Source organism: Melopsittacus undulatus, chromosome 10, assembly GCF_012275295.1.
Source record: "Melopsittacus undulatus isolate bMelUnd1 chromosome 10, bMelUnd1.mat.Z, whole genome shotgun sequence".
Lineage (NCBI taxonomy): Eukaryota > Metazoa > Chordata > Aves > Psittaciformes > Psittaculidae > Melopsittacus > Melopsittacus undulatus.
The window spans coordinates 30,638,813-30,665,851 of record NC_047536.1 but is presented as its reverse complement, the minus strand read 5'-3'; the positions used below and the strand labels follow the sequence as shown (position 1 = coordinate 30,665,851).

The 27,039-nt window shown below is 55.7% G+C and overlaps 3 protein-coding genes and 1 long non-coding RNA gene across 13 annotated transcripts; 2 read left to right on the top strand and 2 right to left on the bottom strand.

The window, feature by feature from the left end:
- Positions 1–669: 669 nt before the first annotated feature.
- DBNDD2 (dysbindin domain containing 2) lies at positions 670–7,485 on the bottom strand. The gene is made up of 4 exons (XM_034066570.1): positions 7,334–7,485; positions 2,647–2,802; positions 2,033–2,176; positions 670–1,254 (listed from the first exon to the last, which is right to left on the bottom strand). The coding sequence occupies exons 1-4, from the start codon at positions 7,374–7,376 to the stop codon at positions 1,043–1,045; spliced, it is 555 nt and encodes a 184-aa protein (XP_033922461.1). The 5' UTR covers positions 7,377–7,485; the 3' UTR covers positions 670–1,042.
- A 69-nt stretch (positions 7,486–7,554) lies between these two features.
- On the top strand, positions 7,555–14,567 carry LOC115946126 (uncharacterized). Of its 10 annotated transcripts, XR_004550056.1 has the most exons (9): positions 7,555–7,769; positions 7,885–8,084; positions 8,293–8,457; positions 8,921–9,025; positions 9,393–11,189; positions 11,596–13,426; positions 13,531–13,616; positions 13,807–13,966; positions 14,285–14,567. It is a non-coding gene; the product is annotated as an uncharacterized lncRNA (long non-coding RNA). The 10 variants fall into 10 exon arrangements; XR_004550053.1 differs by lacking the exon at positions 8,293–8,457; XR_004550052.1 differs by lacking the exon at positions 8,293–8,457 and having other exon boundaries at positions 8,921–9,120.
- Positions 14,568–16,430: 1,863 nt separating this feature from the next.
- LOC101876783 (neuritin-like) lies at positions 16,431–20,969 on the top strand. Its single transcript, XM_005146744.3, has 3 exons — positions 16,431–16,510; positions 16,947–17,094; positions 19,938–20,969. The coding sequence occupies exons 1-3, from the start codon at positions 16,468–16,470 to the stop codon at positions 20,161–20,163; spliced, it is 417 nt and encodes a 138-aa protein (XP_005146801.1). The 5' UTR covers positions 16,431–16,467; the 3' UTR covers positions 20,164–20,969.
- A 3,407-nt stretch (positions 20,970–24,376) lies between these two features.
- On the bottom strand, positions 24,377–26,477 carry SYS1 (SYS1 golgi trafficking protein). The gene is made up of 3 exons (XM_005146743.2): positions 26,297–26,477; positions 25,743–25,810; positions 24,377–25,214 (listed from the first exon to the last, which is right to left on the bottom strand). Exons 1-3 carry the CDS (start codon positions 26,456–26,458, stop codon positions 24,974–24,976), a joined length of 471 nt encoding a protein of 156 aa, XP_005146800.1. The 5' UTR covers positions 26,459–26,477; the 3' UTR covers positions 24,377–24,973.
- Between the last annotated feature and the right edge of the window lie 562 nt (positions 26,478–27,039).

Sequence of the window (27,039 nt, the reverse complement as noted above, 5' to 3'; positions counted from 1 at the left end):
CACCACCGTGCCCGTCCCCGCCGCTGCCTGCTCTCACTCGCTCCTTGACGGCTGTGTTCCGGAGGGCAGCGCTTGTCTCCGGGCACAGAGCCGTCTGGAAGCACCCCACTTCCACCAGCTGCAAGGCTGCTCCGGTGGAGCTCCCGTCTTATTCCCGTCGGTCATTCCCGGATAACCGGAGTGCTGCAGCCGTTCTCACCGAGGGTGGGCTGTGCAGGAAGGAGTGTAGTAAGGTCTAACCCCCCCAGGAAGCAGCGAGGATGAGGAGTGTTCCCTGGCTCTATGGCTTATCTCCCAGGCTCTTTTCCTCGAGGGGATGACCACGGTAGTGCTGATACAGCGAGAGCAGGAACAGCACTTTCCTGGCCTGCAGCCACTGATAACAGCAGCAGGCTTCTGGTCAGCTTTGTGCCCGGCTCTTTCTGAGCTGTCCTGCAGGGAGCAAATGTAGTGGGCTAAAGAGTGGCTTCATTTGATGGCTCTTCCTTTGTTCCTCCAGCCGGGGCTGCTGCCATCATGCTGTGCTGGAGCAGCAGTGGATGCTGCTGCTGTGTATGCTCCTGCATGGCACCTTTTGCACACTGGATTGCCACCCCTCTTCCTTGTACAATCCCCACCTAACCCTCACCCCCAGTGCTGTTTTCTCCCAAGAACACACACACCCACTGCTTGTTTAGACTGGAGTGTTATTTCACCGTATGCCATCGTTAAATGCTTTTCTGTCAGTAGGGCAGGGGGAGCTGGGATCCCAAGGGATGGCCTTCTGGGAATGGTGGGGCTGTGGGTTGCTGAGCACTTTAGGGGAGTGAAGCAGGGAGTGTTAGCAGCAAAGCCTGAAGAGTTAATTTGGGGAGCCTACAATACCCCTTGTTCCTTCTCCATTGGCTGCCAGGAGAACCTGCAGAGGGAGGGGATGGGAAAACCATCTCGCCCGTCCTGCAGGGCAGCAGTCCAGTGAGGGGTTTACTGAGCGCCAGCAGCTTTCCTTCCTCTGGGCTGGCAGGTCCATACGAGGAGGCTGGGAGCAGGGCAGAGCTGGCTGCTAGCTTCTTGCTGCCGCCTGCTCTTTGGGACTGTCCTCCTGCAGATCCTCCTCATCCGACTGCACCACAGGGGTCTCAGCCCCCTCCTCACTGGTGTCCAGGCTGTTCAGATCCGTGGAGACAGAGGATGTAGAAGAAATGCGTGACTTGCTCTCGGCTGTGTTGGGCACTTGCAGGGTGATTTCCTCCGGGCACTGGCTGGCATCTGCCCCTGGAAGAGAGTGTGGTAAGAGAAAGAAAAACGCTTCTGGAGGCTTATTGCTCCCTAAACTTAATGGAGAGCCCCTCCAATACGTGTCTTACTCCCTGGCACGATATACTTTCCTGGCTGCTCCCCATGTGGCTGCTGTAGCCATTCCCCATCTCACACCCCCAGCCTGGCTCTGGGTAGTGCTGCACATTCCTTCCCCGTTTTTGGCAATGGAGCCTTTTCCATTTCCAGTGAAACACAGCTTGGAGCCAGCCTTTGTGAAGCCGCTAGCTGCAGCAGGCAAGGGGACATTCCGCTTGGCCTCGGTGAATCACTGCAGCTTGCGCATGTGTGGAGGAAGATGCTGCACCCTGCGGGACCTGAGCCCAGCTCCCTGAGGTCTGGCTGGGAGATGGAGGGGTCCTGCAGCCTTTCTGCTCATTGCAGGGAGCTCTGCAGTCTGGAGGGGACCAGGGAAACAATGAGAAGCCATTGGCTGCTCCAGAGAAGCTTCAGGACAAGAGAACTTGCCCCACAAACTCTGGGAAGTGCCTGGGCTCTCGTCTCTTCTCCACCATAAGGTATTACAGGGGGTCTGTAGCTCTGGGCTGTGGAGGCAGATATTGACATGGCCCAGCCAAGCCTGTGGTCCCTCTAGCCTCACAGACGCCAGCACCAAGTGTCTTTGCGTGAATGTGTGTGTATCTGCACGCAGGGTGGCCAGGGCTGAGGAACAAGCTGATGTGGGCACTGGAAAGGCTCCCAGCCAGGCCCACATAAGGTTTGGGACTGTACATACCTGGCAGGGGCCCAGCAACACTGCTCTCCTCTGTCCCACAGCCCAGAAACACATCCATGGTGTCCTGGTCTGACAGGTCCATCATGTCCATCTGCTCCAGCATGTCCACGTTCACCTCCATGGAGGAAATGCTGCCTAAGGGCGCTGCAGAGAGAGAGGCCAGCAAAAAGGTGAGTGCTAGTGCCAGGCAAAGAGCTCTGTGAGTCCTGTGCAGGTAGGACCCTCAGGAAGGAGGCCAGCCTTGCCCTGGGAAACTGAATCCTATTTGCTGGCAAGGGGCCCCAGAAAAATCATGTTTCCCTAAAACATTGCTTTGGAATCGCCTCCTGTCTCACTACAGTCCTTGTCCCTGTCTCAAACTGCTGTCTGGAGGCGCCTGTCTGAAGCCAGTGACTATGCAGGGCGCCAGCCTGGGTACCCATGTGCAGTGACTTCAGTTAAGTGGTGTGAGTAATGCACAGCACACCCACAGGCAGCCTGTGTGGTCCTGTCTCAGTGCAGGACATGCATGTCCCCAGCTGCCTTCAGACAGCGGATGTCCCACTAATCTCTATTCCCAGTGTCGCTGCTCCCTGAAACACCCCTATCCCCGTGTTGGTGTCTGCAGCACTTACGTCTCCGATGCTCTATCTGCAGGTGAGACATAGGGAAGAAGAAATCCACATCATGCTGGAAAACCTCCTCAAAGAACTTCTGTCGGTCCCGTAGTTTCAGCTGCTGCTGCTGCATCTGCTCAGTGTCCAGGCCCCGCTGTGCCTGTTCCATGTTGGCTGGGGAGAAAGGTGAGGGGGGTTGGACCAGGCAGGGCTGTCCAAGCCCTTCTGCCTGGCCCAGCTCATGACGTATGGCCATAACGGAGGGTAGGTGAGTCTCTTCTGTTCAGCTTTAGCAGCGCACATTGATTTAATCACCATGAGTAGATGTTACATGGTGGACTGGCAGCATTACCAGCACTTGCTGTGCTGGAGCCTCAGATCTCACTTCTGAAATGCAGAGCAGCAAGAAGTAGGGAGCTCTTATGCTGTGTTCACAACTGCTGAAGTGAGCTATCAAGAGGGCAAAGGGTGTTGTTATGAGATCAGCCATGTTTTGCACATGTTCAAGTTTCAGTTTCCTTGCTATAAAACAGAGGGATGTCTGTGAACGCTAACAAGCTGAGGAAACTCCCAGGGACAACTGGCATTAGTGCTCCAAGGCTTTCTGGGATGTATTAAGGAATAAAAGGCATCAACAACCCTGTCACCCCACACACACACGCACCCCTGCCACCACCGTCACTATAAATACAGCCGCACCCACGCCTGCAGGCTCCTTATTCACATCCCCGCCCGCACAGCCAGCTTGGCTTCTGCCTCTACAAACATTTTCATTCCTGTAATTCCTCCTGCAGTTCAATGCTGGTGCCTGTGGCCCAGCTCACACCAGAGGGAATGATGGGAGCCCTTGGGCTGTTGCTGCATCCCTGGGCATCATACCTCCCTTTCGGGTTGGGTACCCACAACAGCAAGGACCCAAATGGTCCAGAGCCGGTGGGTCCGGCTGTTCCCAGGCTGGTGTTTGACCTCAGCCATTCCAGGTTTCCTCTCTGCTGCTCTTGGCCTAGCGGCACAAGGAAAATGTGATCAGTGAAGCAGGCAGTGCAGTAACCAAGGAAATCAAACAAACACCCTCTGCTTTGTCTGAGTATGGCCCAAACCTTCTGCTCCTCCAGGCCAGAGCGGCATCCCCACCCTGTCTGGCAGGAGTGGGGTGAGGACAGCAGGAGGGCTGCCTGTCAGCAGTGTGTAGCAGCATAGGACCCAAATGGAAGAGAGGTAGTGAGTCTGGTGAACTGTCCTGGAGAACAGTCAAGTCTTGCTGAGAGCCCTCCCCAGAGCTCCTCCTCACCCTGTTCTGGGGCATCCTTCAGGTAAACCCCACTGTCTGCAGGTGCGGGAGGCCAGGTTGTGCCTGCAGCATAGCATGGAATGTGCTGTGACTCAGGGCCAGTCACCATATATTTTCTGGAAGAGGCTTTGGTCCTCTTCTGGCTGCTCAGTGTCTTCCTGCGATGCCCAGGGCAGCAACCTGGGCTGCCTGAAGGGGCCTTTGCCTTGGCATATCTGACCTAAGCACTGGGTGCCTGCTCTGGTGCAGAGGCTCAGTGTGCTGTGCAGCAGCCAGGCTGATGGCTGCAGCGAGGAACACACTGTGCTGGTGATGCTTTCCTAACAAGGCTGACCAGCAGCTGCAGCCCATTGCCACTGGGGTACGGCAGAAAACTCCTGCTTCCTGTGTGCTATCTGCAAGAGAATGGAACCAGGACAAGGAGCAGGTGACCCAGGCACTGGTTATGGAGGTTACTCCCTTCAGCAGCTGGAGCCAGCCCTGTACTATCTGTGCCAGGCAGAGCTCTGCTTCCCAGCCCAGCTGTGCTAAATCCATGGCAAACTGCAGTAGTTCACCACACTGAGGGGACTCCATCAGGCTCCAGCTGCAGGAAGGCTGGGCTCAGGGCAGAGGCTGCACTGGCTCCAGGTTCAGCATTGTGCCAAAGGGACGGCAGTGTGGAGGTAAGGAGGAGAGGCTCTAAATCCTCTTGCGGTGCAAACACAAACCAGAATGCTGGCAGGTGCTGTCCCAAGCGCTGTGAGCATGGCTGAGCTGTGCCATTAATGTTCTTATGTCCACCTCTCCCCAGCACGTGACCGATACTCAGGGTAAGTGTGCTTGGGGAGTCAGGAATGCTGCATTCCTGTGGGTGCCGGGATTTCTCTTGCAGGAGAAATTAGCAGGACCTGTTTATGAACTTGTTTTTGAGCTCTCGCTGGGGAATCAGGCACGAGCACTGAGATCCCATTATGTAAGGAACGCCGGCAGCTGGGCTGTGCTTGGTCCTGCCTGACCCGTGACCGTGGTGAGAGTCAGGGCTGGAGCCTTCCCCCCTCCTTGGGCTCTTCCGGGCCTGGGGGATGCGAACAGCCCTGCCAGTGTAGCCACCTCTCAGCAGCCCTTGCGGGGAAATAAAGGAGAGCGGCGTTCCCTGCCGCGGCTCTGCCCCATGTGACGGCCGCTCACACTCCCGGGCTGTCAGTCGTGGGATTGTCTCATCCCGCTGGCATGTTCCCACCGCGGGACACGTTCACACGCACAATGCGGCCCCTGTGCACTGTGGGGGATCTGTTGGTACCTGCTGGTGGCCTGGCTTTTATTGCTATTGTCATGGTTATTACTACAGCAAAGAGGCCGAGGCTGATCTGCATTCAGAGCCAGGCTCTTCCCCGCTGGCTGAACCGCCCAGCGCGGCTGCCACAGCACCGAGCACCCGCTGCCTTCAGATCCTTCCGGCTCTCACAGCTTACTAGCCAGCGCAGCTTGGAGAGGACCCAGGGCCAGGCGCTGGTACAGAGGTTGGGTGTGCAGGGCAGGTTCCCTCCAGGAGGTGCAGACAGGGATTTCCTCCTTGCCAGGGTGGGCTGTGGGTGAGCACACTGGCCCAGCTGGTCCCTCTGCCCTTGTACGGTTTGGGCTCACAGCCACTGCTGCAGCAGGGTAGGGCTGTGAAGGAAACTGCTGCGAGCTCTCCCATCTTCACCCTTGCTGAAGCAGGCTGAGAGGGGAGGATTCCTGGGGTGCAGCTAGCGTGAGGTGAGAGCAAGACAGGGCTTGAGGGTGCTGCAAGCACCAGCTAAGGGTGTTTGTGACCCAGCATCCAGGCTGGGAGCAGAGCACAGTTCAGTTATCTGGCTATGTTTCAGATAGGAGGGGATGTGTTTTTCATTCCTCCTTGGTCGGTGGGATCCTGGTACAACCCCCCTCTGTGCTGGTGAACAGGAGGGGTGTATTCAGGGGTGGTAGAGGGTTTGCTAGTGGTGGCACAAGGCCAAGAGAGGATGGGGACGGCCTTTTCTTAAGGCCACAGCTTGGCAGGGATTTAAAGGAGGTCCTAAAATATAATCTGGGCTGTGGAAAGCTCCAGGGGTCGATGGGGAGGTGAGCAGAGCTCATGTGAGGGGTCACTCCAAGCATGGTCCAGTTTCCTGGTGCATGAAAGAGCTGGGGCAGGCTGGCCTTGCCAGCTTTTGTCCTTCTCGCTGCACTTTCCCAGAACCCGAGTCCCGGACTCCACTCCTCCAGAGTGGGGCATCCCACTGCTGCCAGGCTGCATCCTGCCCTCCTGGTCCCTGTGTGCAATGCTGAGAAGAGATCGGGTAGGAGGAAGATGCAGCTCCTCAGTTGCCACAGCATCTGACTGGAAGCTCTGCTGAGACTGCAAACCTCTTCCATCACCCTGCCCCACCAAAACCACTGTGGGACAAGGGTAAATCCCAAGGGCTTTGAACTTCCTTAGCCCTTGGAGAAGAAGCTGTGGAGAGCTGGGAATGCCCCAAAGAGTATGGCAGGATCAGGCTGTGCAGAGACAGGATGCCCGGACACGCTGGCTGCCTGAGTGTTAATTCCCTGCACGGTCTTTTCTCAATCAGCACATCTGACCTCGTGTTGCAGCACAGCAAAAAATAACCGTAGCCCCCGTGAGAGGAAATGCACCAGGCGAGTGCGAGGGAGGCAGTGGTTTTGGCAGAGGCACTTGCTGGGAAAAAGCAGGGAGGGAATGAGAGAAGGAGGACATGGCACCTTGTAACCCCTGTCTGTGCCGTGGTTTCATCGCCTGCACTCCTCCGAGCCATCTCCAAATCCCCTGAGTCTCAGTACTAAAAATATCCCTGCGCCCAGAGCTCCTTCTCCAGCGGCAGAGGCTGTCACAAGACCCTGCCATTATGGGGCCCTGCTTTGATTCCTGCAAAAATAAGCGTGAAGACAAGAAACCCAGGAGGGCAGCCCGATGCTCAGGGCACAGTGTGCTAAGGCTGGGCTCGGGTCGTGGCAGGCTGTCCCCATGCGAGCTCACATTACCCCGGCTGCCCTCACCCCCCGTGCTCGCCGGGTTTGCCCAGTCTCCTCTTTCCCTACACCCCACAGGGGACTCAGGGCTCAGAGGGGTACCCATGCCACTCCACAACAAGCCCGCGGCCCAACAGGTCCCCAGCTCAGATCCCAGGCAGGTGCCTCCCCATCCCAGCATCCCCATCCCAGGCACGAAGCTTTCCGGGCAGCCCCTGCCCAAAGCAGACGGGAAGCAGCAGGTTGGAGCAGGTGGGGTCGGGGGGGCACCGGCATGGATAGGGGGCCCGGCTGCTTTGCAAGGGCCATGGGGCGTGTGTTGCGGGGAGGATGCGAGGAGCCATAGGCAGCCCGAGCCCTGTCCGTCCGGTGCGGTGCCCCGCTACCCTCCTGCCGAGCACACCGCGCTCCCACACTTACCGGGCAGCCGCCGGCTGCGGCTCTGCGCCCCGGGCCCCGACATGCGGCGGGCGGCTGCTGCGACCGGACCGGACCGGAGCGGGGCAGTCGGGCTCGGCTCAGCACCCCCCCACCGCCGGCCGCCGCTCGCCCATGCTGCGCGCTGCGGGGCGGTGCTCGGCGCTGCGCGGGGCGGTGCCAGCGCGCCCAGCCCCGCGGCATCGCGGCGGCGCCTACCGGCTGCGACCCCGGGTTACGGCTACTCGGTCCTGGGGGGAAAGCTCCGGGGGGATCCGTGCAGGGTCCTGGCGGAGAGCAGGGTCCTGTGCGCAGTTACCGCTCCTCACGGAGGGTCTCTGCGCTCTCGGGGCACATAGAGTCCCCATGCAGGGTCCATGGTCCCCAGAGAGGGTCTCCCCGTGCAGCGCGGCTCTGTGCACGGAGTGCCCGGCTGCAGGTGCTGTTTGGGCAGGGGTGGGCAGCGCTGGAGGCAGGGGGCTCTGCCTGGGTAGGGAGCATTGTCCCCGTTCTTGCTTGGGGTTTTTTAATGCTTTTCTTCTCTAAATGCCCAGCTCACGCAATGATGCAGGAGAGACAACAGCACAGGGCGTGCATGGGCCGTGGGGTCCCTCACAGCCCACCTGCAGGCTTCTGAGACCCCTGCAGATCCCACTCCGGGGTGTTTTCTCCCACGTTCAGCTCTGCACATCAGGGCTGCTCCTTGGCAGACAAGTGGACTTGGCCGCCCTCCTCCTTCCTGTATCTCAGCAGGGTGAGTCAGTGCCTCGCAGTGCCCAGCGCCGGCTCTGCCCGCAGCCGCTCACTGCCAAGCCGGGACGGGGGGAACATCCACTCTTGCCCTTTTCTCTGGCTGATAGGGAGTTTCCAGTGTCTGTGGAGTGTTCCGCCTGCCCCGTTCCCAGTGTGCTTCTCTCACTGTCTGGATGACTAAAGATAACTGGCTATTGTTTGTGTCCCAGCTCTGTTTTAGCTACTGTTGCTCTGCTGTCCCCTCCATTTCCTCTGGGAGCTCCTGCTGCTGAAACCCAGCTTTATGCTGGGGACCTGGTGCCTCCACCCTGTGCACTTGTCCGTAGTTGCTGGCTTCATTCACATGGTGATTACAAGGGAAGAATTTTGCCCACGTGAGTGTTTATCTGTATCCAGAAGCACCCTCATCCTGCCTGATGGTTTCCACCTGAGTGTGTGTTGCCAGCACTGTGGCTTAGCCCTGGAGAGCTGGGGGAGACAGACTGGTGGAGGGTTTCAAGGTCTCTGAGGAGCTGCAGGAGCAAATCTCCCCCAGGTACCTGCTGGCTTTGGCTTGCTCACAGCTCTTAGTGGTCTGGCATGGCCTCTGAGCAGCATCAACCATTCCCTGCTGACCCCCTGCCCTGCTGGAGGGCAGCGAGGGCCAGGGAACTACCTCACGTCTCTGCTATGTGACACGTCTGTGTCGATTGGCACCAGTTACTGCTGCAAGACAGAGCCTGGTCCTGTGTCCCCTGGAGCACCCCAAGTTCCCTTGGACTCACTGCGGCCCCTACTGCGGGATGGGAGTGTGTGTGTGCTGCCTGCACAGGGTGACACACACCCGTGCTGTTGCAGCCCCTCTGTCCCGCCTTGTGGGAGCCGGTTGGAGAAGCAGCGATATCATCGGCACGGAGCCTGACTCATCCCAGCTCTTCAGCACAAGCCGTGCTGCTCGGCAGGGTACACATTTTATTCCAATTAACCCAACACAGGCAAGCCAGCTCCATGTAATGATTTTTTGCTCGTGGCCAAGTGTGCCTGCTCCTGGTTAAAAGGTGAGAGAAGACAGAGGTGAGGCTGAAGTCAGTTGAGAGTCTCCCCTTGTAGTGAGGAGCTCTAAGAATAAGCCTTGCCAGATCCCTGCAGGGTCTGCCTTGGCTGCCACAGCACCCCTGCTTCCCTTGTGCCTCCAGCACAGGGTGACAGCACACTGTCCTGTGTCACCAGCCCTCACCCTAACCACAAAGGACCAGGTCACTGGGAGGTGTTCCCTGGAGATCCAGGTCACAAGCCCAGGTAGGAATAATGCCTCTTCTCTCTGCAACAGAGTTCAGCTGCTGCCGGAAGTCCCCAGGGGAGCCAGCATCAAAGTACACCCGTCATCAGGAGAAAATGTAATGTGACTTGTTCCTCCTGCCCTTCCCACTCCGGTTTCTCATCTATTAGAGGTTTGGGTGGTGAGTCAGGGAGCTGCCTTCGAGGATGGAGCTGAGGATTTAGCTGCTAAGGGAAAGGTAAACCAGTGCCAGGCAGGTGAATCACTTGCTGGTGAAAATAGATCTTGCCACAGAAAAATGGACTCAGTCAGAGATCAATGTGATCAGACAAAAGCCATTTATTACAAAGCATCTATCCTTTTTATACTGTCATCTGCATCTGCTTACAATAGCTCGGTGTATTATAATTGGATAGTTGGTGTATTATACTTGGATACATATACAATAACTTGCTGTATTAGTGGCTACATATTCAATGGCTTTCAGTATTAAGATTGGATACATATACAATGTAGCACACAGCAACTAGTATACAATTGGTTGAATTAAGCCTATGGTAACCTAGCCTTTAAAACTTGCTCACAGTTCACTATTGTGTCTTAGCACATCCCAGTTTCTTCTCATCTTGCTTGCACTGTTACTTTTGCTTCTTTACCCACAGCTTTCTTCATCCTCGGTTCCTGTCGAGCTCCATGTAGGCACTTGCTGACTTGGGAATGTGGCCATTCTTTGCTAAAAATCCATCCACAAGATCTTATACCCTAGGAGGTGTGTGTGGATGGGGCTGGGACTGAGCTGCAGCTTGACTCCATCAGTGACTTGTGGAGCCAAGAGAAGAACACGGCAGGGCTGCTTTCCCAGTGAACGAGGCAATACATTGTGAGGGAGAAGCCTGCAGCAGGCAAGGCTCCAGCAACCCGTAGTCCTGTGGCTCCCTTAAAAGGGTTGATTTTAGCCTGGGACAGTGGGGAGACAGAAGAGCCATAAACACCCTCAGAGGAATGTGGCTGTTGAGAAACGAGCATCTCCGCGGGGCCAGAGGGGAGGCGGGGGGAGCGGGGCTGTGCCGAGGTGCTGCTTGGCCAGGGTTTACAGCACTGTTCTGTGCATGGCCTTGAGAAATGGCACCCATGCAGCCATCAGGGGCCAGGGGCTGCTCAGGGCTGACTGGTCCTGCCCTGCAACAACATTTGCTGAGTCCATGGAGTTGCTTTGGGTAACAAGAGCTGTGGGAGTGCAAAGGGTGTTTGCATGTGTTGGTGACTGCCATGTACTCTGTGTGTTTGGGCAGGGTGGGCAGAGGACCCCCAGGTCCCATAGTGTTCCCTCTTCTCCATAGGATGGTACATAATGCACTAGCCTCTCCTGGTCCCTAGGGTAGACCTTCAGGTAGCAAAGCCAGCACACAGGTTCCTCTGGATGCCCTGCACTGCACAGAGGCTGAGGTACAGCTCTGCACTTGCTGTGCACCCCAGGAAATCACTGTCACTGAAAGTATTCACACACTGCATAGACGAGGCCCCTAGTGACACGGGTTAGTGATGGCCTTGGCAATCCTTGGGTAACAGTTCGACTTGATGATCTTAAAGGTCTTTTCCAATTTGGTAGATTCTATGATTCTATGAAATCCTCCACATGCAGCTCCTTGGATCTCCTGTTCCAGCCCCTGGGCAGTGCTGTTGGGGTAGTGCAAAGGCCATGCTTGCTGTTGGCAGCAGCAGGGAACAGAGCTCACTGGCACAGGATGTATCTCGGCAACATCAGTATGTAACCACTGGGCAGAGTGGCCAGTAATAGACCAACGCATGGGACGATCCTGCAGGAGACAGCACAATGGAGGCAAACAGGTGGGTAGGGATGGGTATGGGCATCATGGGGACATCTCTTGTGTTGGCAGTTGGCTTCTCCTTGCCCTTCCTGTGTGGAAGCAGTCCTGGGAGGTGGCTTCAGAGGGCCGGTGCTGTATGAAGGCAGAGGTGAGGGGCTGGGAGGCGAGGCTGGGCACAGCATGTTGGGGGCAGCCCCAGCATCCTGCAGGATGGCCCTGTCCAGGCCAGCCAGGGGCAAGCAGCCCATAATATTCCTGCTTGAGGCGGTGTCCTCAGTGTCAGATGTGCCCCAGCCTCTTCTGCCTGGAGGCTGTCCTGAGCCTACCTCTGCCCCACAGGCAGTGCTCACTGTGCTATCAGCACCCGGTGCCTCCAGCCCCTATTGTCTGCAGCACAGGCTCTTGCTTGTGTTCTGTGCTTAAAGGTGGCTGAGGGGAAACACCTTTCCTGGCCTGGCAAAGTGCTGCTCAGAGTCATCTTGTTACTGCAAGCAGGGGATGGCAGCAGGGAAGCGCAATGGGACAGCGACATGGGACAAGTGCCAGAGCGGGGAGAAGCATGGCTGACAGCGAGCACCAAGTCTCCGCTTGAAGGTGCTGAGAGATGCCCAGCATGGTGCTGAGGACACGAGAGAGCTGTGAGAGATGCCCAGGACCAGATGCACCGTGGAGGACAAGAGGAGGTGCTGACCCACCATTCTAGGTAGAGACAACGGTCAATTCTGCCATGCTGCTTACCACCCTGTTAGCCCAGCAGCAGGGCTGGCTTAGCTTTCCTCTTGTCTAAGAGCAGCAGGAAGTTGCTGCCATCCAAAGCATCCTGCACTCCCATTCCACAGGGACCCTGGTAGAGGGATAAGGGTGGTTGACTCCCAGGACCTGTTCCCTAGATGTGCAGCCGAGGGTGCTTCCCCACTACAATGAATGCAGTTGCTGGCCTGTCCTCCAACTGCCCGAGAGCCATGGATGGCTGGTGTGAGCCACGATGGCCACATGGCAGAGCTTGAGGCAGCTGGGGGACCTGGGACAAGCGGGGAAAAAGGAGGAGCTTCCAGAAGGAAATGCTGGCGGGGTGCAGGGAGACCTGGCTCTGAGGCTGGGGCTGGGCCTGGAGCAGGGATGAGTTCTACTTGTAGGAACATGGTGCACAGTGTCCTTGTCCTGGCAGCAAAACTGCCACCACCGTGCACCTCAGCACTGCCTTTAGGATGGCAGCACATCTAGTCCTGCCCTCACAGCCCTTGTTGAGAGTGGTGCAAAGGCTCTGGCACAGGCTCAACCATGATGGACCCAACAGGAAGATGTGGCCATGTGGGGACCCTGCAAGCGGGTAGGGAGGGGAAGCTTGCAGCAGGAGAATGGCAGTGGGGTGCAGGTGGAGCTGCTGCGTGCACGAGGTGTGCGTGCAAACGCAGACGGGGACACACGAGTTCAAGGTGCGGAGCTGTTGCAGACCCCTCCTGAAGCAGGCAGCCCTGGACACACGCTGCTGGCACCACATCTTGTGCTGCCCTCACAGCCTTTGCTGCCCATGGGGCTCAGGTTCTCACATGGGCTCACCCGTGATGGGCACGGCTGGAGGACGTGGCTGGGCTGAATTCCAGCCCCATGGACACATCCCAAGTGCAGCACATGAGCAGTGCTCAGGGCGATTGCCGAGTGCTTGTGGGACAGGGAAGGAGCACAGGAGATGGTCCTGGTCCTTGTGGAGTTGGCCAGTGCAGCCTTCACCCATTTTATTGATTATGTAAGCACCAAAGTGTGTCTCTGTCATCTCAGGGGGTCATGTAACGATTGCCCAATGTCCCCCATGGAGCTGCAGCCCCTTCAGGGCTCGTCCCCATCCCCTGCTCACAGCAGTTCTGGAACTCTGGGGTGATGTCACAGCCCACGTTACAGCGGCAACTGCCCCTGCCCGGACACCAACACAGACCTGCACCCTGACTTCACCCAGACTTTTCGCCTGTTCCCATCTCCGTGCTCCGTTCCCTTCTGCCGTGTTCCTGATCTGCTCTGCCCTGCTCCCATCCCCGTCTGCTTGCTGCCATCCCTACTGCCCTGCTCCCAGCCCTTTCCACTTTTTCCCAGTCCCATTTCTTTGTTCCTTGCCCTTATACCTGACTTATACCTTATACCCGACTTATACCTTATACCCGATACGAGGAAATGCAGGCCCAGAAGAAAGCCACCCGTGTCCTGCTGGTGGCCGCGCTGAGCCCTTGCGGAGGCGAGGAGGCAGAGGACTCCCTTCACAGAGTAAGGAGCCGGTGGGTGCCGAGGCAGGCGTGGGGCCGGGTCTGTGCCCTGGCCCCGCAGGCAGGGAGCACGGCCGCTCACCCCTGCCCTCTCTGCTCTCCCAGGTCCTCAAGCCCTTACCGCCCCGCAAGGTGCTCAAGCAGAGCAGGAAGAGGATCCTCCGGCTGCAGGCGCCAGCCTGTCAGAGCTGGTGGGTGCTGCTGGACAAGGAGCCCCCAGCCTCGCGCCAGCTCCTGCTGGGGACGTGCCCGGGTCCCCAGCGCCTCATGCCTCTGCCCGGGCAGCCAGAGGGGACCAGGCTGCCCAGAGCCCTGTCCCACACCTGCGCTGCGCTGCTCTGGCCAGCACCAATGCACTCTGCTGCTTGCCTTTTGCCTTAGGCTATTCCAACAACTGCGGGAGCTGGAGGATCAGGCCACCAGCAGGACACAGCTGGGGCTGGGTGACGAACCCATGCAGGTGGATGTTAAAGGGGAGGAGGAGGAAGCGATGGAGGTGGATGAGGAGGTGGAGGAGACGATGGATACAAACTGAGCAGTGGTAAGGCAGCACGTGCCCCCCATCCACTGCTGGCACTCAGGCTGGGTTGGCTGCTGCCGCGCCGGCGCTGGGGCTGTGTGCGACGGCCCCGCTGCAGGGACACGGTGCCCGCTGGCCTCATCCTGGCGGCACAAGCGCCAGCACCGCGCTGCCCTGCGCTGCCTTTGGGACACGCGAGCCCAGTCTGATGGCGTAGAGCCCGGCTCCCAGCCCAGCCAGCCCTGAGCCCCGCGCCAGAGTCCCGCTCTCCCCAGACGCTGGCAAACACAATGACCATCAGGAGCCTCACTGAAATGACCTTGTGCTGCTTCTTTCCAGGGCTGGAGAAGAGGGAAGTGTTCATGGGGTTTGGAGAAGATTTTGTTGGAAGAGTTCCTGTTTGTTTGAAGATTGTTGTTTCTTAAGAAAATTGTTGTTTCTACCATAGGACTTATAGGTTTAGATAGGATAGGTGTAAGTTAAGAATAAGACTTTTACATTTAGGTAGTATAGTTGTAGTTTTAGGTAGAAGAGTTGTATTTCTAAGAAGAACGGTCGTTCTTTGCTGTTTCTTTTGTTTATTTTTGTTGTTTTGTAAATACATTTCTTGACGTTCTTCTGACCCAGTCTCTCTTTGTATTCACTGCGATCGCACGTGGCTTTGGCAGACAAGTGGATTCCCCTTGCTCTGAGCTCCCAGGGCTGGAGGGGCCTTGGGGCACCCCAAGTGTCTTCCCGTGGGCTCCCTGCCCTGGCAGAGCGGCTCTTTCAGGCTCTCTGCAGCTGTGGGCAGGGATGGGCACGGGCGAGGGACCAAGGGTCTGGGCGCTCACCCTGACCCCTCGGTGGCTGCAGGGCACCTGCTCTGGTGCTGCCATCAGGCACAGCCTGTGCCAGGCCTGACCAAGGCTTCTCGGGCTGCTCCTCAAGCTGGGGGAAACACGGCCACGTACAAGGAATCAGTCAGGGAATCACAGAATCAGAGCATGCCCAGGCTCAGGTCACTGCAGGGAGCAGCCTGCACCTGGCATCCTGTTGGATGCTGCTGCCCAAACCAAGCCTTTTACCCCCTTCTGTACCTTCCTTCCAGTGCGTCCCTTGGTCCCCATTCCACAGGGAGGGAAGAGGGTCTGGGGCTGGAGCTGGTTTGGGATACCAGATGTTGGCAGCTGCAGCTTTAGCCAGGGTCACCCACCAGTGGTGTCATGCAGGGATTTGTTTCTTTTCTGGGCCAATAAAAATGGGGACTTTACAGAGTGTGAAGGCAGCTTCCAAGAAAACTGCTTGTTTATTGTATTGTTTTCATTTTCTATTTATAGATATTTGTTGTTCCCTGACCCATGTTCTCTTTGCATTTTCGTCGAGTGCGTGCGGCTATGGCAGTATTGCCTCCACTTGCTGTGGGCTCCTGGGGCTGCAGGGCGCTTGCATAACCATCGCAGGTGTTGTCCGAAAATCAGCCTTCATCAACCAGTGTGCCCATAGCCAATTAACACTCCAAACTGAGATGTTTGTTTATCTCATGTCTGTGCAGAGATGGGTGATAGTTGGTCACCCCACAATGCAGCATTTTGTGGGCTGGTGGGGAGTCACCAGCTAAAAGCGAGTTATGTTACAGCCAACCCCTGCAATGATGCCATCAAAGCAGCCATGAGACCTTCTGCTCCCCTTCCTGCCAGAAAGGGACTCGTGGGGCAAGAGCCAGAATCAAAATCCTAACGAATGTTCTAGAGGCCATGGCAGCCCTGAGAATGGCTGGTTCCTTGATCAGGGGAAAAGGTTTTGTAGCTGTAGGTGCTGGTATGTAAGTCTTTGAACTGATACACACTGAGCTCTTTACTTCACATCCTCCACTGCTTTGCTCTATGCCATTAAAGAGATCAGTGGCAGCTACAAGAAAGCTGGAGAGGGGCTTTTTACAAGGGCGTGTAGGCACAGGCCAAGGGGAATGGCTTGAACCTGCCCGAGAGGAGACTGAGATGAGCTCTTAGGCAGAAGCTGTTCCCTGTGAGGGTGCTGAGGCGCTGGCACAGGGTGCCCAGAGAAGCTGTGGCTGCCCCATCCCTGGCAGTGCTCAAGGCCAGGCTGGACACAGGGGCTCGGAGGATCTGCTCCAGTGGAAGGTGTCCCTGCCCGTGGCAGGGGTTGGAACTGGATGAGCTTTAAGGTCCCTTCCAACCGAAACCATTCTGTGACTCTGCGAACCCTTGCCCTGCGGTCGAAGGGGTGCTATGGGGCCCATGGGGCCCTGGGTGTGGGGTGCAGGGTGTGGGGAGCTGCGGGCACTGGCAGTGAGTCCCGAGGGGATGTGATGCTGTGAGATGCAGGGGCTCTGGGGGGAGGGGGAGGGTGTGGGTACAGGGCTGCCCCCAGGTGCTCGTTAGCCCGCTCCTTAATTAATTAACCTGAGCCGCTCATCAGCTGTGCTTGGGGCTGGCGCCCTCTTTGCGCAGGCGGGCGGGCAGCGCTGCCAGCCATGGGGATACCGACAGCGGCGGGAGCGGGGCTGGCGCTGCCGAGGGATGGGGCAGCGGTGGGGCACGGCTGTGCTTCTCCTCGCTATGGGTAAGGCTCCCCGGGGCGGGGGGGGTGCCCTGGCAGGGGTTCGGGGACGCTTCCCAGGTAGCGTCCGGAGTGTGGTGCGGGTTCCCTTTCTTTCCTTTCTCTTTCCCTCCTTTTCTCCTCTTGGTGCCGGTGCCGTTTGTCTCTCCCAGGTGGGTCCTGGCTGCCGGTGCTGGTGCTGGAGCACCCCAAGTGCCCTCCCGTGGGCTCCCTGCCCTGGCACAGCGGCTCTTTCGGGCTCTCTGCACTTGCAGGCAGGGCTGGGGATGGGTGAGGGTCGGTGCACGGGTCGTGTGTGTCCCACGTGGAGGGGGGGGGGGGTGTTACTGTGCTCGGGTGGCAGCGGCACTGGCCCGGGGCTGCCCATGTCACCGCGGGAAGGAGGTGAGCCCTGTCCCCAAAGGTCGGGGTGTTCACCCTGAGCCCTCGCTGGCTGCAGGGCACCTTGCTGGGCTGCTGGCATCGGGCACTGCCTGCACCAACATCTACCAAGGCTTTTCGGACTGCGTCCTCAAGCTGGGGGAGAATATGGCTGCGTATGAGGAGGCAGATGGCATCGAGCTGCAGGGGCTGCACCGAGTCTGTGGGTGAGTACAGCCTCATCCCGGGGCCTCCTGCGTGTCCCACCTCCGGGGTTATCTATGGCACGCGGCCAGTGTGGCTTCTGGGCATTGCCCCTGTGCTGGGGCTGCTGTCTGAAGGCTTCTCCTGGTCCCCCACATCCCAGCTGTGCATGCACACATGCTCCCCAGCTTGCTCTAGTTTCAGACAGAGCTGGTGGGCTCCATCCACCTATCTGCTGCTTGGCTCCAGATGGGCAATAGCTCCAGCCCCCAGGACTCATCCTGACACCCCCTGCACACCCACAGTCGGGAGGAGCAAGGCTGGTGGGATCCAACCCTTTCTGCTCCCCTGGGAAGTCTCCCTTGGGACTATGGTTTCATCCAGCACCATGGCTGGGGTGTCGCAGGGTCCAGTGGGGAGCAGCCTGCACCCAGCCTCCAGTTGGATCCTGCTGCCTGAGCCAAGCCTTTTACCTCCCTGCCAAGAGCCTTCATCCTTCTGGCTGGAATTTGCCCCTCCCTTGGTTTTGGTGAGTTTGCACCAAGTGTCCCAAGGTCAGAGCATTGGGAGGACATGCATCAGCGCAGTGGTAATAGTGGAATTGGGTAAGGATGGGTGGTGTGGGGCAGGCTGGGGAAAGGTCTGCTTGAAAAGCAGAAGCAGTGGGGTTGGGGGGGAGCAAGGGAAAGGTGGATAGGAAATGTTTGTGGAGATGGATGGGCAGCTCTGTGTCCCCAGCAGTGAGCTGTGAGCAGTGAAAAGGAGATGGAAGGAAATGCAGAGAGCAGTTAAGGGAAAATCCACACACCTTGGGGTGCTGGAAGCCTGCCAGGGTGAGGCAGAGGGTGTAATTCCCTGTGGATTAGGCTTTCCAAGCTGCCTAAAGCTGCCCTGGGCTGCAGGGGAAGGCTTCGCCCTCAGCTATGGGATGGAGGCTCTGGATGTGCTCCTCGGGCTGGGCAGAGCTGCCTGGTGTGGATGGGGCTGCAGCGGGGCAGGAGCATCTGGGATGGGGCAGTCAGTGGAGGCTGATGGGATGATGCTGCTGAGGTAAGTGGAGGGTCCCCAACCCTCCTGCCTGACTTTGGTTATTGCCAGTGTGGAAACCATTCCCTTCAGTTTTCCTTGTTTCCAAGTTTTTTCTTTCCCTGAGCAAACCCTTTTGCTCAAGGAGAACGGAAAGCTAACTACCCCCCATTATTTTTAAATGTATTTTGTTCATGCATTCCCCTGCTCGCAAACGTCCCTGGCACATCGAAGGTTGGTCGTGACCTGCTCTATTCCCCCATCACCATGGGACGCTCCTAGCTCAGGATGAACAGCCCTCATAAGGCGTGTCTGAAGGCAGGGTTGAAATTGGAGCTGCTCTGACTTGGGCTGCAACACATTCACCTGGAAATGTGGCTTCCTGATGTTAGGAAACAACGGAGCATGCAGCGCAGTGTGTGCCACGGCTGACTGCTGGAGGGTGAATCCTCTGCTGAAGCTCACATAAAATGTGCGAGTTGAGGGGTTTTTACAGGCTCTGCAGCACTAACAACCACAGGACAGGTCCTGGGACCTTCCCTGCTGGCAGGGCTGGGGCTCTGCACCCCTGGGATGTGCCAGCTTCTCCCACTGGTCCTGGTGCACGGCTAGCCAGGGCTGTGGCTGGAGGAAAAGGTTGATGATGTCCCAGCTTCCTGCAGGGAAGTGTTTCCGAATTATTAGCTTTTAACTTCAGCTTTCTTCACTGCTGTCTGCTTTCCTGCCATGGTCCCTGCTCCAGGAGTGTGGGAGGGGGATGGATGCGGAGCTGGGAGCCAGTGTGAGGTGCCTGCAGCCTGCCTGGCTGAGCAGATGGAGGCTGTGAAGGGTGAAACACTGGGAATTGCCATCCTGGCTGACAGCAGAACCAGGCAGGAGCTGTCATCCCCCTTCTGCCCCCAGCCATCCGTTGCCTGAGAGGTTTAACTCTCACTTGGCAGAGCCGCCTTCTGCTGCGGCTGCAGGTCGGGTGTGAGTGCAGGAGGTTATCTGCGTTGGCACCAGCTTTTCTTACTATCTGGAATATTTATTCTGCCCCAATGGCTCTGTTTAATGAACTCCTTCACAGCTGGTGTTCTGGTGCATGCCCCGGGAGGAGAACTAAGCAGAGGGCTGGGGTCTGCCTGGCATGTCCAGCACAGGGCACATGGGACAAAACCGAGCTGTTCCTTTCCTGTGTGCAGGATCCCTGCTCGGCTGCATCTCCTTTCTGAGGGGTGGCATCTGTGCCTGGTGTCCTGGTGGCACAGGGAAGGTGACAGAGCAATTGCTCCTGTCCTCTGTGCAGTCCCCAGTTGCAGGAATATTATGGATCAAAGGTGGTGCCCAGCCCCAGCAAAAGAGGGGACAGGAAAACAGAAGTGGAGAGAGAGCAAGGGTGGGAAGAGGCCCGGGAGCCTGCTGGGACTCAGGGATGCTGCTCATGGCTAGTCCCTGCCTTGCCCTGTTGCTCCAAAGCAGCTGCAGTAGAAACATGGTTTTGCAAAGCTCTTTTTAGGTAAAAGAAACTCCATTTTTTCAAAGAAGTTAAGGGGGAAGGTTAGCGGCAAGCGTCACATTGAGCCTTATCTGTGCCTTGCGGAAGTCCTTATTTTGGAGGAGAACAACTTCCAGAGGAGAGGATGGCCTGTGACTTCCGGAGAATGAGGAAAAGACATGTGAACACACAATTTGTGTGTTCTGAGGTTTAGGGTTTTAGCCAAGATGCTCTGGGAGACAATGGAGGGGACGGGTAGCCTGGGATGCTTGCACAAAGCACAGGGAGCAGCAGGGACCTGCTCAGCGTCTTGCTGCTGTTCTAATCCAAAAGGACTGATGATGCTGTGTCCCCTGGCTGCAGGTACTGGGATGAATTTCACACGTGTGCCCTGACGGCGCTCTGGGAGTGCCAGAAGGAAGCAGCAGCCATCTGGGAGGTGCTGAGAAGGGAGTCTCGGAAAATCAAATTTCAAGGCAGCTTGTTTGACCTCTGCAGCCCCAGCACTGCCCAAAGCTTTGCCTGGACCCGTGTTCCAAATGTTTCCATCCTTGGTATCCCCCTCATCGTTACTTGGCTGAACTTATAAACTGGAGCTCTGTGAGTATCACAGCAGAGGTGCTGGCAGTGTGTGTTGTGGCATCTTCCTGATCACCTTTCCAAACCTTTGATGAATACACTGTGTGGTACTCAGTGAACATGTGGCTCCATCCTGCGCCTATGAGACATGGAAGAGCTCAGCGGCATCTCCTGGGTTTTGCTGTTTCTCTGTAATTTGGAGTAAGGCCTTTCCCCTTCTGCCTCAAGGCAGGGACAGATCTGGCTGACCGCAGAATTTGGGAACTTGTAGGTATGGGGCAGAGGATGGGGGGGGGGAAGGATAAATTGGTTCTGAACTCTGGATGCTTTTGCGTTCTTCTGTGGCTGCTGGAAGGAAACCTGTTTGCTTTGCTGACTTTCCACCAGATCAACTCTCCAGGTTTTTGATTTGGGCACTGAAACCAAGATGGGAATCTTCACTGCTGACTTGTGAGGGGCAGGGGATGGTGTATGTGCTGTTAAAGGCAGAAAGCAAACCTTGCCTCCCTGTACTATCCCTTTCAATTTGAGGATGTGGTGAAACCCCTGCATCCCCATGTGCCTAATCACAGGTGCATGATGTCTTCTCTTGCATGCATCTGGATTCCTGAGTAACTCCTGTAATATTGTGTAAATCCCTTTTCTAAGGAAATAGAGGGCAAAAATATTTGGGGAGGGAGTGGGGTGAAGGAATGTCAAGCTAGCAGGATAAAGAGGACTTGCAGAAACTCTTTTGTTTTAAAGCTTTCCCCAAGGTACCTGTAAGCAGCTCTGTGGGTACCAGTGTAATTCCAGAATATTAAAGCTTGTTGTAGAGCCTACAGCATGGGAGAAGTTATTTGTCCTGGCTCTTGTTTGATACCAGTCTTCTCTTGTCTCCTTTGCAGCTCAGGGCATTGTTAGCTTTGCAGCGTCAGTACAAGCACGAAAGTATTTGCAACAGAGAGGTGCTTGCAAGTGGTTCCTGGGTATGTTAGAAAAACATCACATTATTATTTGAGGATGCTGCTGATGCTCTGTGCCCTGCCTGGCTGCATAGCCCGTAGGAACTATGCCTCACAGAGTATTTCAGGCTGCCTTTCACACATCACTTTGACTGTTTCCACAGAGCATTTGCCTCCTTCCCAAGGCACTTCCTTTGTCCTTGCCGGGGCAGGCAGCTGCCCTGTGTGGAGCTGGGCATGCTCCTGGCTCCTCATGCTCCTGAGAAACATTGAACAAGGACCTTGGGCTGATGGTTTGAGCACTGCCCATCATGGGAGTGAGCTCAGCAGTACATGCCACCACCCATAAATGATAAAAGGACATTCTGGTGTCCCAAAACCTGAAAACATGCTTTACAGTGTGAGCAGGCAATCTGAGGCCCTGCTAGTTCCAGAGATCCCACTGGATGTATTGTAGGCATGCGGGCAAGATTCTACAGCAAAGGATCTTCCTGCCAGCTGTAGTGGGTCAGACTGCTCTCACTTGGCATTCACATGTTCTTCCTTTTACCTTCCCTATCACTTTACTCTGCTCCTGCAGCAGCAGGAGGGAGTGAATAAATTGAGGCAAATTCCAATAAAGAAGTTAGGGAGGAGCAGTTGGTGTTCAAACAGCACCTCAACATGAGGCATCTGGGCTCTCTAGAGAGAGCAGAGCTGTTACTGATGTACTCGACATCTCAGACCCAAAGTCTTAAGAGGAAGTAGTGGAGAAAGGGTAAAACAGAGCACTGCAAGACTTGGAGTGAAACACTTCGGGTTTTGTTCTTACTCCGTTCCAACAGCAGTCTGTGCTCTTTGATCCTGTTCCCCACTTCCCGTTCTCTCTTCTCCTGCCTGTGGCTTGCTCTGGGGAAAGCTGAAGCAGGTGGGTACTGTGTATAACCGAGTCTGGAGTCCTTTGGACCCAAATGCTGTACCTGCTCATTGTTTAGAATAGGTGTTTAATGCCCTTAGGAAAAGAAATCAGCACAGCCACCCAAAATCCCACAACTCTTGGCTTCTCCTTGGGTTTGGCAACTTTTTCTTTGTTAAAAATTCCAACTTCTAAACAGCTTTGGGGAATACAGAAGTCTCAGCAGAGATCTTCAAGAAGTCTTCCTGCAGAGCCATGGATGCAAATAGCTGATCCTGCTGCTGTCTCTAAGAAGAGCAGGTGTTGGGGCATATCTTCCCTGGAAGCAAATCCCTCATCTATTGCACACACAACCCAAAGATTTATTAAGAAACAAAGACCATCTGCCACCGTTCTGGTACAGAGCAGAGGATTGGTTTTTTTAAGCCAAAGGTGCTTCTAAATGTGGCTGAAAGCATGTGAGTGAAAATTGGGTGTCTCACTATGGGAGTGATGAATTTCAGAGCTTCCCTCCTCAATTGGTATTTTAGTTTTAGCACGACTTCTACAACAATTACAGTAGACTTCCTTTAAAAAGAAGTTCCATCCAGACTCAGCCCTCATAGGCAGTCAGCAGACTTTCAGAAAGCATTTGTGATCTTGCAGCACTGCTGACCCACTGCAGTGTCTCGGATGTCCTGCAGCCTGGCATTTGTCAAGGATTCTTCCTGTGGCCTTGCCCTGAGTTTCTCCAGATACAAAGCTGACCCCAGATTTCATGCCTTGCAGTGGAGGCTGCTGATGCACTTAGAGCATACCTCATGTATTCAGGGAATAAGGGGGTGTTCCATGGTCCAAAGTTTTCGTGTCTGTTCTTACAGGGGAGCCAAGATTTAATCTGATCTCACAGCAGCTCTGGGATCAGCTGCCCATTCTCCTTTAAGAAATGGGATGAATGTGGCTTTCCCTTTTGCACTCATAATGACTGTAATTAATCATCCAACTCACACTTGCCTTAAGAATACAGGAGTTCCACTGTGCTCTGGTGTTGAGCCTTGGATTAAATCTGCAAACTTTCCCTGTGCAGGATTATATTTCTCAAGAACAGCAACAAAAGCCAGGAGAGGGCAAAATGATCCTGAAACAGCCTTAAAGTACCGCTGACACCAAGGCAGTGCTTGTCTGCCACAAGGAGGAGTGTGCCCTTTGCTCTGCCTGCTGCCAATCGCACCCGGCTCACTGCTCTTTTCCGAAGGAGATACTGGCACCTACTGGAAGTCCAGTTTATATCCAGGCTGAAGGTGACTGGAAGCCAGGCAAGTATCCTTGTGTACGAGAAACGATGTTTTGAGGAGGGATGGACTGCCTTGCTGACCGCACAGCAGAGCTGCAGGGGAAGCCCTGGGAAGTGATCTCTGGGTGTCACTCCAGTAAGCGCTGGCTCCCGCCCAGAAACTTTCATCACGTCTTCCCTCTGAAAGATTCAAACTGTGCTTGAAGGGGCTTTTGGGCAGGAAAAGGTCCTGGTGTAATCCCAGAGTGTAAAAAAAGTTCTATTTAAACAAATGTAACCGGTAATTCTCCTCTGCAGCTGAGCTGCCAAGTATTTAAACCATCAGGATGTTATCCTGCCTTAATTTACAGGATCTGAGTAGGAGAGCAGGAATTGAAATACAGCTCCCCCAGTAACAAAAGCCAAAAGAGCAGCTTCAAAGAGCTTATCTACTTGAGCATCTCAAATCATCCCACCACTTTACAACACGGTGAATTGGCAAATAACTCACTCAAATTAACACTTATTAACATACAAAGGAAATTTACTGTGGCAAGATGCTGCACAGAAGAAAAATCTGTCTTCAGAAGTGGGTTTGCCCTCATTTGGGATTGCACAAACTCGAAACCCCTCAGCGGAAACCAGGCAGGATACAGGTGTGCAGGACCTCGAGGAACCATCCAGCTCTGGGCCCTTGGCAGTGCCCACAGGTAATGTTTTTTTGCAGTGTCTCTAAACAAAGGCACATCCTGTTATTGTGAGGAAGAAGCAGCAGTCTTACATTTAACTAAACATCACCTCTGCCAGACCAGATGTGTTGCTAGACTTCTGCAGCCTGCCAGGAAGAGCAAAATGGCCCCAAGGCAGCTCCAGCCTTGGGCTGAACACGTGGAGACCCTGGAGTGGCCAATACTCCTCCTGAAGTTAGGGTTATGCTGCTGATTTCCAGCACAGCACTCCCTGATGTCTTAATTTTGGAGCAGACGTATGAAGCAGTTATTGCAGGAATTTTTGTGTCCTAGAGTGGGCATCTTACAGCCACGTGTTCTCTGGCTTTATCCTTCTGTTGCCATGATACAGACACTCGAGGTGTCCTTGAAGTGCTCAGCTTCCCAGGAGAACCATAACACACTCACAGCAACATAATATTTTTATTATTACAAAAGATTTCTTCAGCAACCTGCTGTCTGACATCTCTATGTATTAAACATGGAAACAGCAAACATCCACCCAACATTATAGGTTATTTAGGGTCTCAGCTGGTGATGTGGGTAAGTACAGCTATTTTCTTTCTCCCCATTTATTCACTTTGACTATTTTTCCTGGAAGCGATAGCTCCCAGCCTTGCTACTTACTGTGCAGCTCCTTCAAGAGCTGACCGTTGCACTACCCATACAGGGCACTCCCACATTTAGTTCCACATGCTCCTCACACATCAGGTTTTGCTGCCTGACTTTGAACAGTCTCATGAGTGAAGAGTTTCAGAGCACACTCGCCATACAGTCATATTAAATGCTTTATGTTAGCAAAATAAACATCTGTTCCTCCCCTGTTGTTGATTGAGGCCAGAGGAGATGCTCACACTCATGCAGTCACCAAGGTCCCCCCAAAAAAATCCCACCCAAGTCTAAACAGACCTGCTGTGCTTCTTCAGTGATGATTCTTGGGCCTTAGATACACTTGTGCCGGAAACAATAACATAATGCAGCATGTTGTGGCCAGAGCAAGTCTATACATTGGATTTGGGGGCAGAATTGAGGGGGATTTCTCTGAGTTCTATCCTCATGCAGAGGTACTCCCCGATGGCAGCCATCAGCGCGGTGCACACGATGTGCACCAGCCACCACGTCAGCGTGGAGGGAAAGTGTGAGTTATAAATCCAGCAGCCCAGAAGGTGGAAGAAGTGAACCGTGACTGTGAAATCCAGGCACTGCTTTCCTCGGCGGATGAAGTACAGCAAGCCCAAAGCACTGCAAAATAAACATGGAGATTAATAAAACTGTGCCATGCCTCTGCATGAGGGGATAGAGCAAGAGCTATCAGCAGCTGTCAGTGCAGGTTATTTAGCTGGTTTGAAGCTTCTTAAGTATTTTAAGGATGGGTAGCTCCTGACCTTTTTCCAGGCTGCTGCAGCAAGACTTACATGCTTGCAGCTTTGTAATTACATGATGGCAGGGAAATGAGCTTTTAATGTAGAGAATGAAGCAGGAATTTTTAAATCCTGAATTTCTGCGCAATGATGGGGAAAAATACATTCTTGCTTATAGATAAGTATTTGCTGACATGCATTAATTCTAACTTCCAGTAAAATCTCTCACAGGGCCAAGTCTTATTCCCAGCAATGAAGTGTAATAACTTATTCAGGATCCTGAAAGTCAGGAGTCAGTAGCTAACAAATGCCCTCAAGAGACACTCAGGCACAGGGCTTTCAGGGCTTTGAATTCTCTTGATGTTAAGAAAGAACAAGACACAGAGGCTCCAGCTAGTTGCTGACTTACCAGGTGAGCGCGTTGAGGACGAAAGCCATCATGGAGAGCCTCCCCGTCGGCGTTGAGAACCCTAGAATCTGCATGGGACTATTAGTAGGAAATCACTGCACAAATCGCAGCCCACAGCAAGTAATCTCCTCCCGTGGCCCCACTGCACCGGCATGGCCCTGCCCTGACTGGGATCTATGCGAGGAGCCCAAGCAGTTACAGCAGTCCTTCCAAGAGCTCTGTCTGCGGGTACCTATAGAAAAGGGACAGGTCTGTTCCTGCACTGAGGGGCACCAGCTACACAAGAGTGTGGAGGGGGGGTTGTGTCTCCATACTGCTATCACCTATACGGGGGATGCTGGCTTCATCCTGGGGGTACCTGTACACGGTGTCTGTCTCCTGCGGGTACCGCTACACACCAAGGTGCTGTCTTTATATCGGGGGTACCTCCACTCACCGGCAGGGCCCTGCCTCCATCCTGGGGGTACCTACACATGCCGCGTGTCTGTCTCTATAGGGCGGCTGTCCCGAACACCGGGGAGCCCCCGAGCAAGGCCCCCTCCCCGCGCCCTCACCTCGTCGCTGAAGACTTGTTGCAGGGAGGGCCCGGTGCTGCCCAGGGTGCCGAGGAGGGCGAGCCAGAGCCCGAGCGAGCTGTAGTACCCGGCCTGCAGCAGCACCATCTGCGACACGATCAGCGCCGGGTCCCACACGTAGCTGCGGAACTGCGCCGCCATCGCCCGCCCGCCCCGGCGAGCCCGGAAGTGGCGGTCGCCCCCGCGCGGCAGCGCCCCCTAGCGCGGTGGAGGGCTTCTTCGGGTGCTGACCCTCTATCCCCGGCCCTGACCCTGACCCTGATCCCGACCCCCGGCCGGCAACGGGCCAGTTCTGCGGCGGGGGCAGGGGGCACTGAGCCGGGTGCTGCTGCTCCCGCCTCCGCTGCACGGCAGGTAAGAGCCGGGGAGCCGAGCCCGCTGGTTAACGCTGCCCGGAGGAGCCCGGTGGGCCTCGCCTCAGCGCCTGGGCCTTGGGCAGCGGCTGAGGTGGCAGCGGCGGGCGCGGAGCGGGCTGCGGCAGAGGACACAGCGCGGCTTTGGTTTGTCACACAGGAGGCTGCCAGCAGCGGGTTCTGCTGTGGGCAGCACCCGAGCTCCTGCACGGTGCTGACATGGGTTTGCTTCAGTGGACCCTGGGCTGTGGCAATAGCAGCGTGAGCAGCAGGTCAGGGAGGGGATCCTGCCCCTCTGCTGCGCACTGGAGAGACCCCTCCTGCAGCCCTGATCCAGCTCTGGGGCAGCAGCACAAGAGGGACCTGGAG

Coding starts and splice junctions, on each gene's coding strand:
- DBNDD2 (XM_034066570.1), bottom strand. CDS start 7,376: ATGTCGGGGCCCGGGGCGCAGAGCCGCAGCCGGCGGCTGCCCG. Junction 2,803..7,333: donor CCGCAGCCGGCGGCTGCCCG/GTAAGTGTGGGA, acceptor CTTTCTCCCCAG/CCAACATGGAACAGGCACAG. Junction 2,177..2,646: donor GCAGATAGAGCATCGGAGAC/GTAAGTGCTGCA, acceptor CTCTCTCTGCAG/CGCCCTTAGGCAGCATTTCC.
- SYS1 (XM_005146743.2), bottom strand. CDS start 26,458: ATGGCGGCGCAGTTCCGCAGCTACGTGTGGGACCCGGCGCTGATCGTG. Junction 25,811..26,296: donor AACAAGTCTTCAGCGACGAG/GTGAGGGCGCGG, acceptor AGTCCCATGCAG/ATTCTAGGGTTCTCAACGCC. Junction 25,215..25,742: donor GTCCTCAACGCGCTCACCTG/GTAAGTCAGCAA, acceptor TTTATTTTGCAG/TGCTTTGGGCTTGCTGTACT.
- LOC101876783 (XM_005146744.3), top strand. CDS start 16,468: ATGGGGCAGCGGTGGGGCACGGCTGTGCTTCTCCTCGCTATGG. Junction 16,511..16,946: donor TGTGCTTCTCCTCGCTATGG/GTAAGGCTCCCC, acceptor CGCTGGCTGCAG/GGCACCTTGCTGGGCTGCTG. Junction 17,095..19,937: donor GGGCTGCACCGAGTCTGTGG/GTGAGTACAGCC, acceptor CCCTGGCTGCAG/GTACTGGGATGAATTTCACA.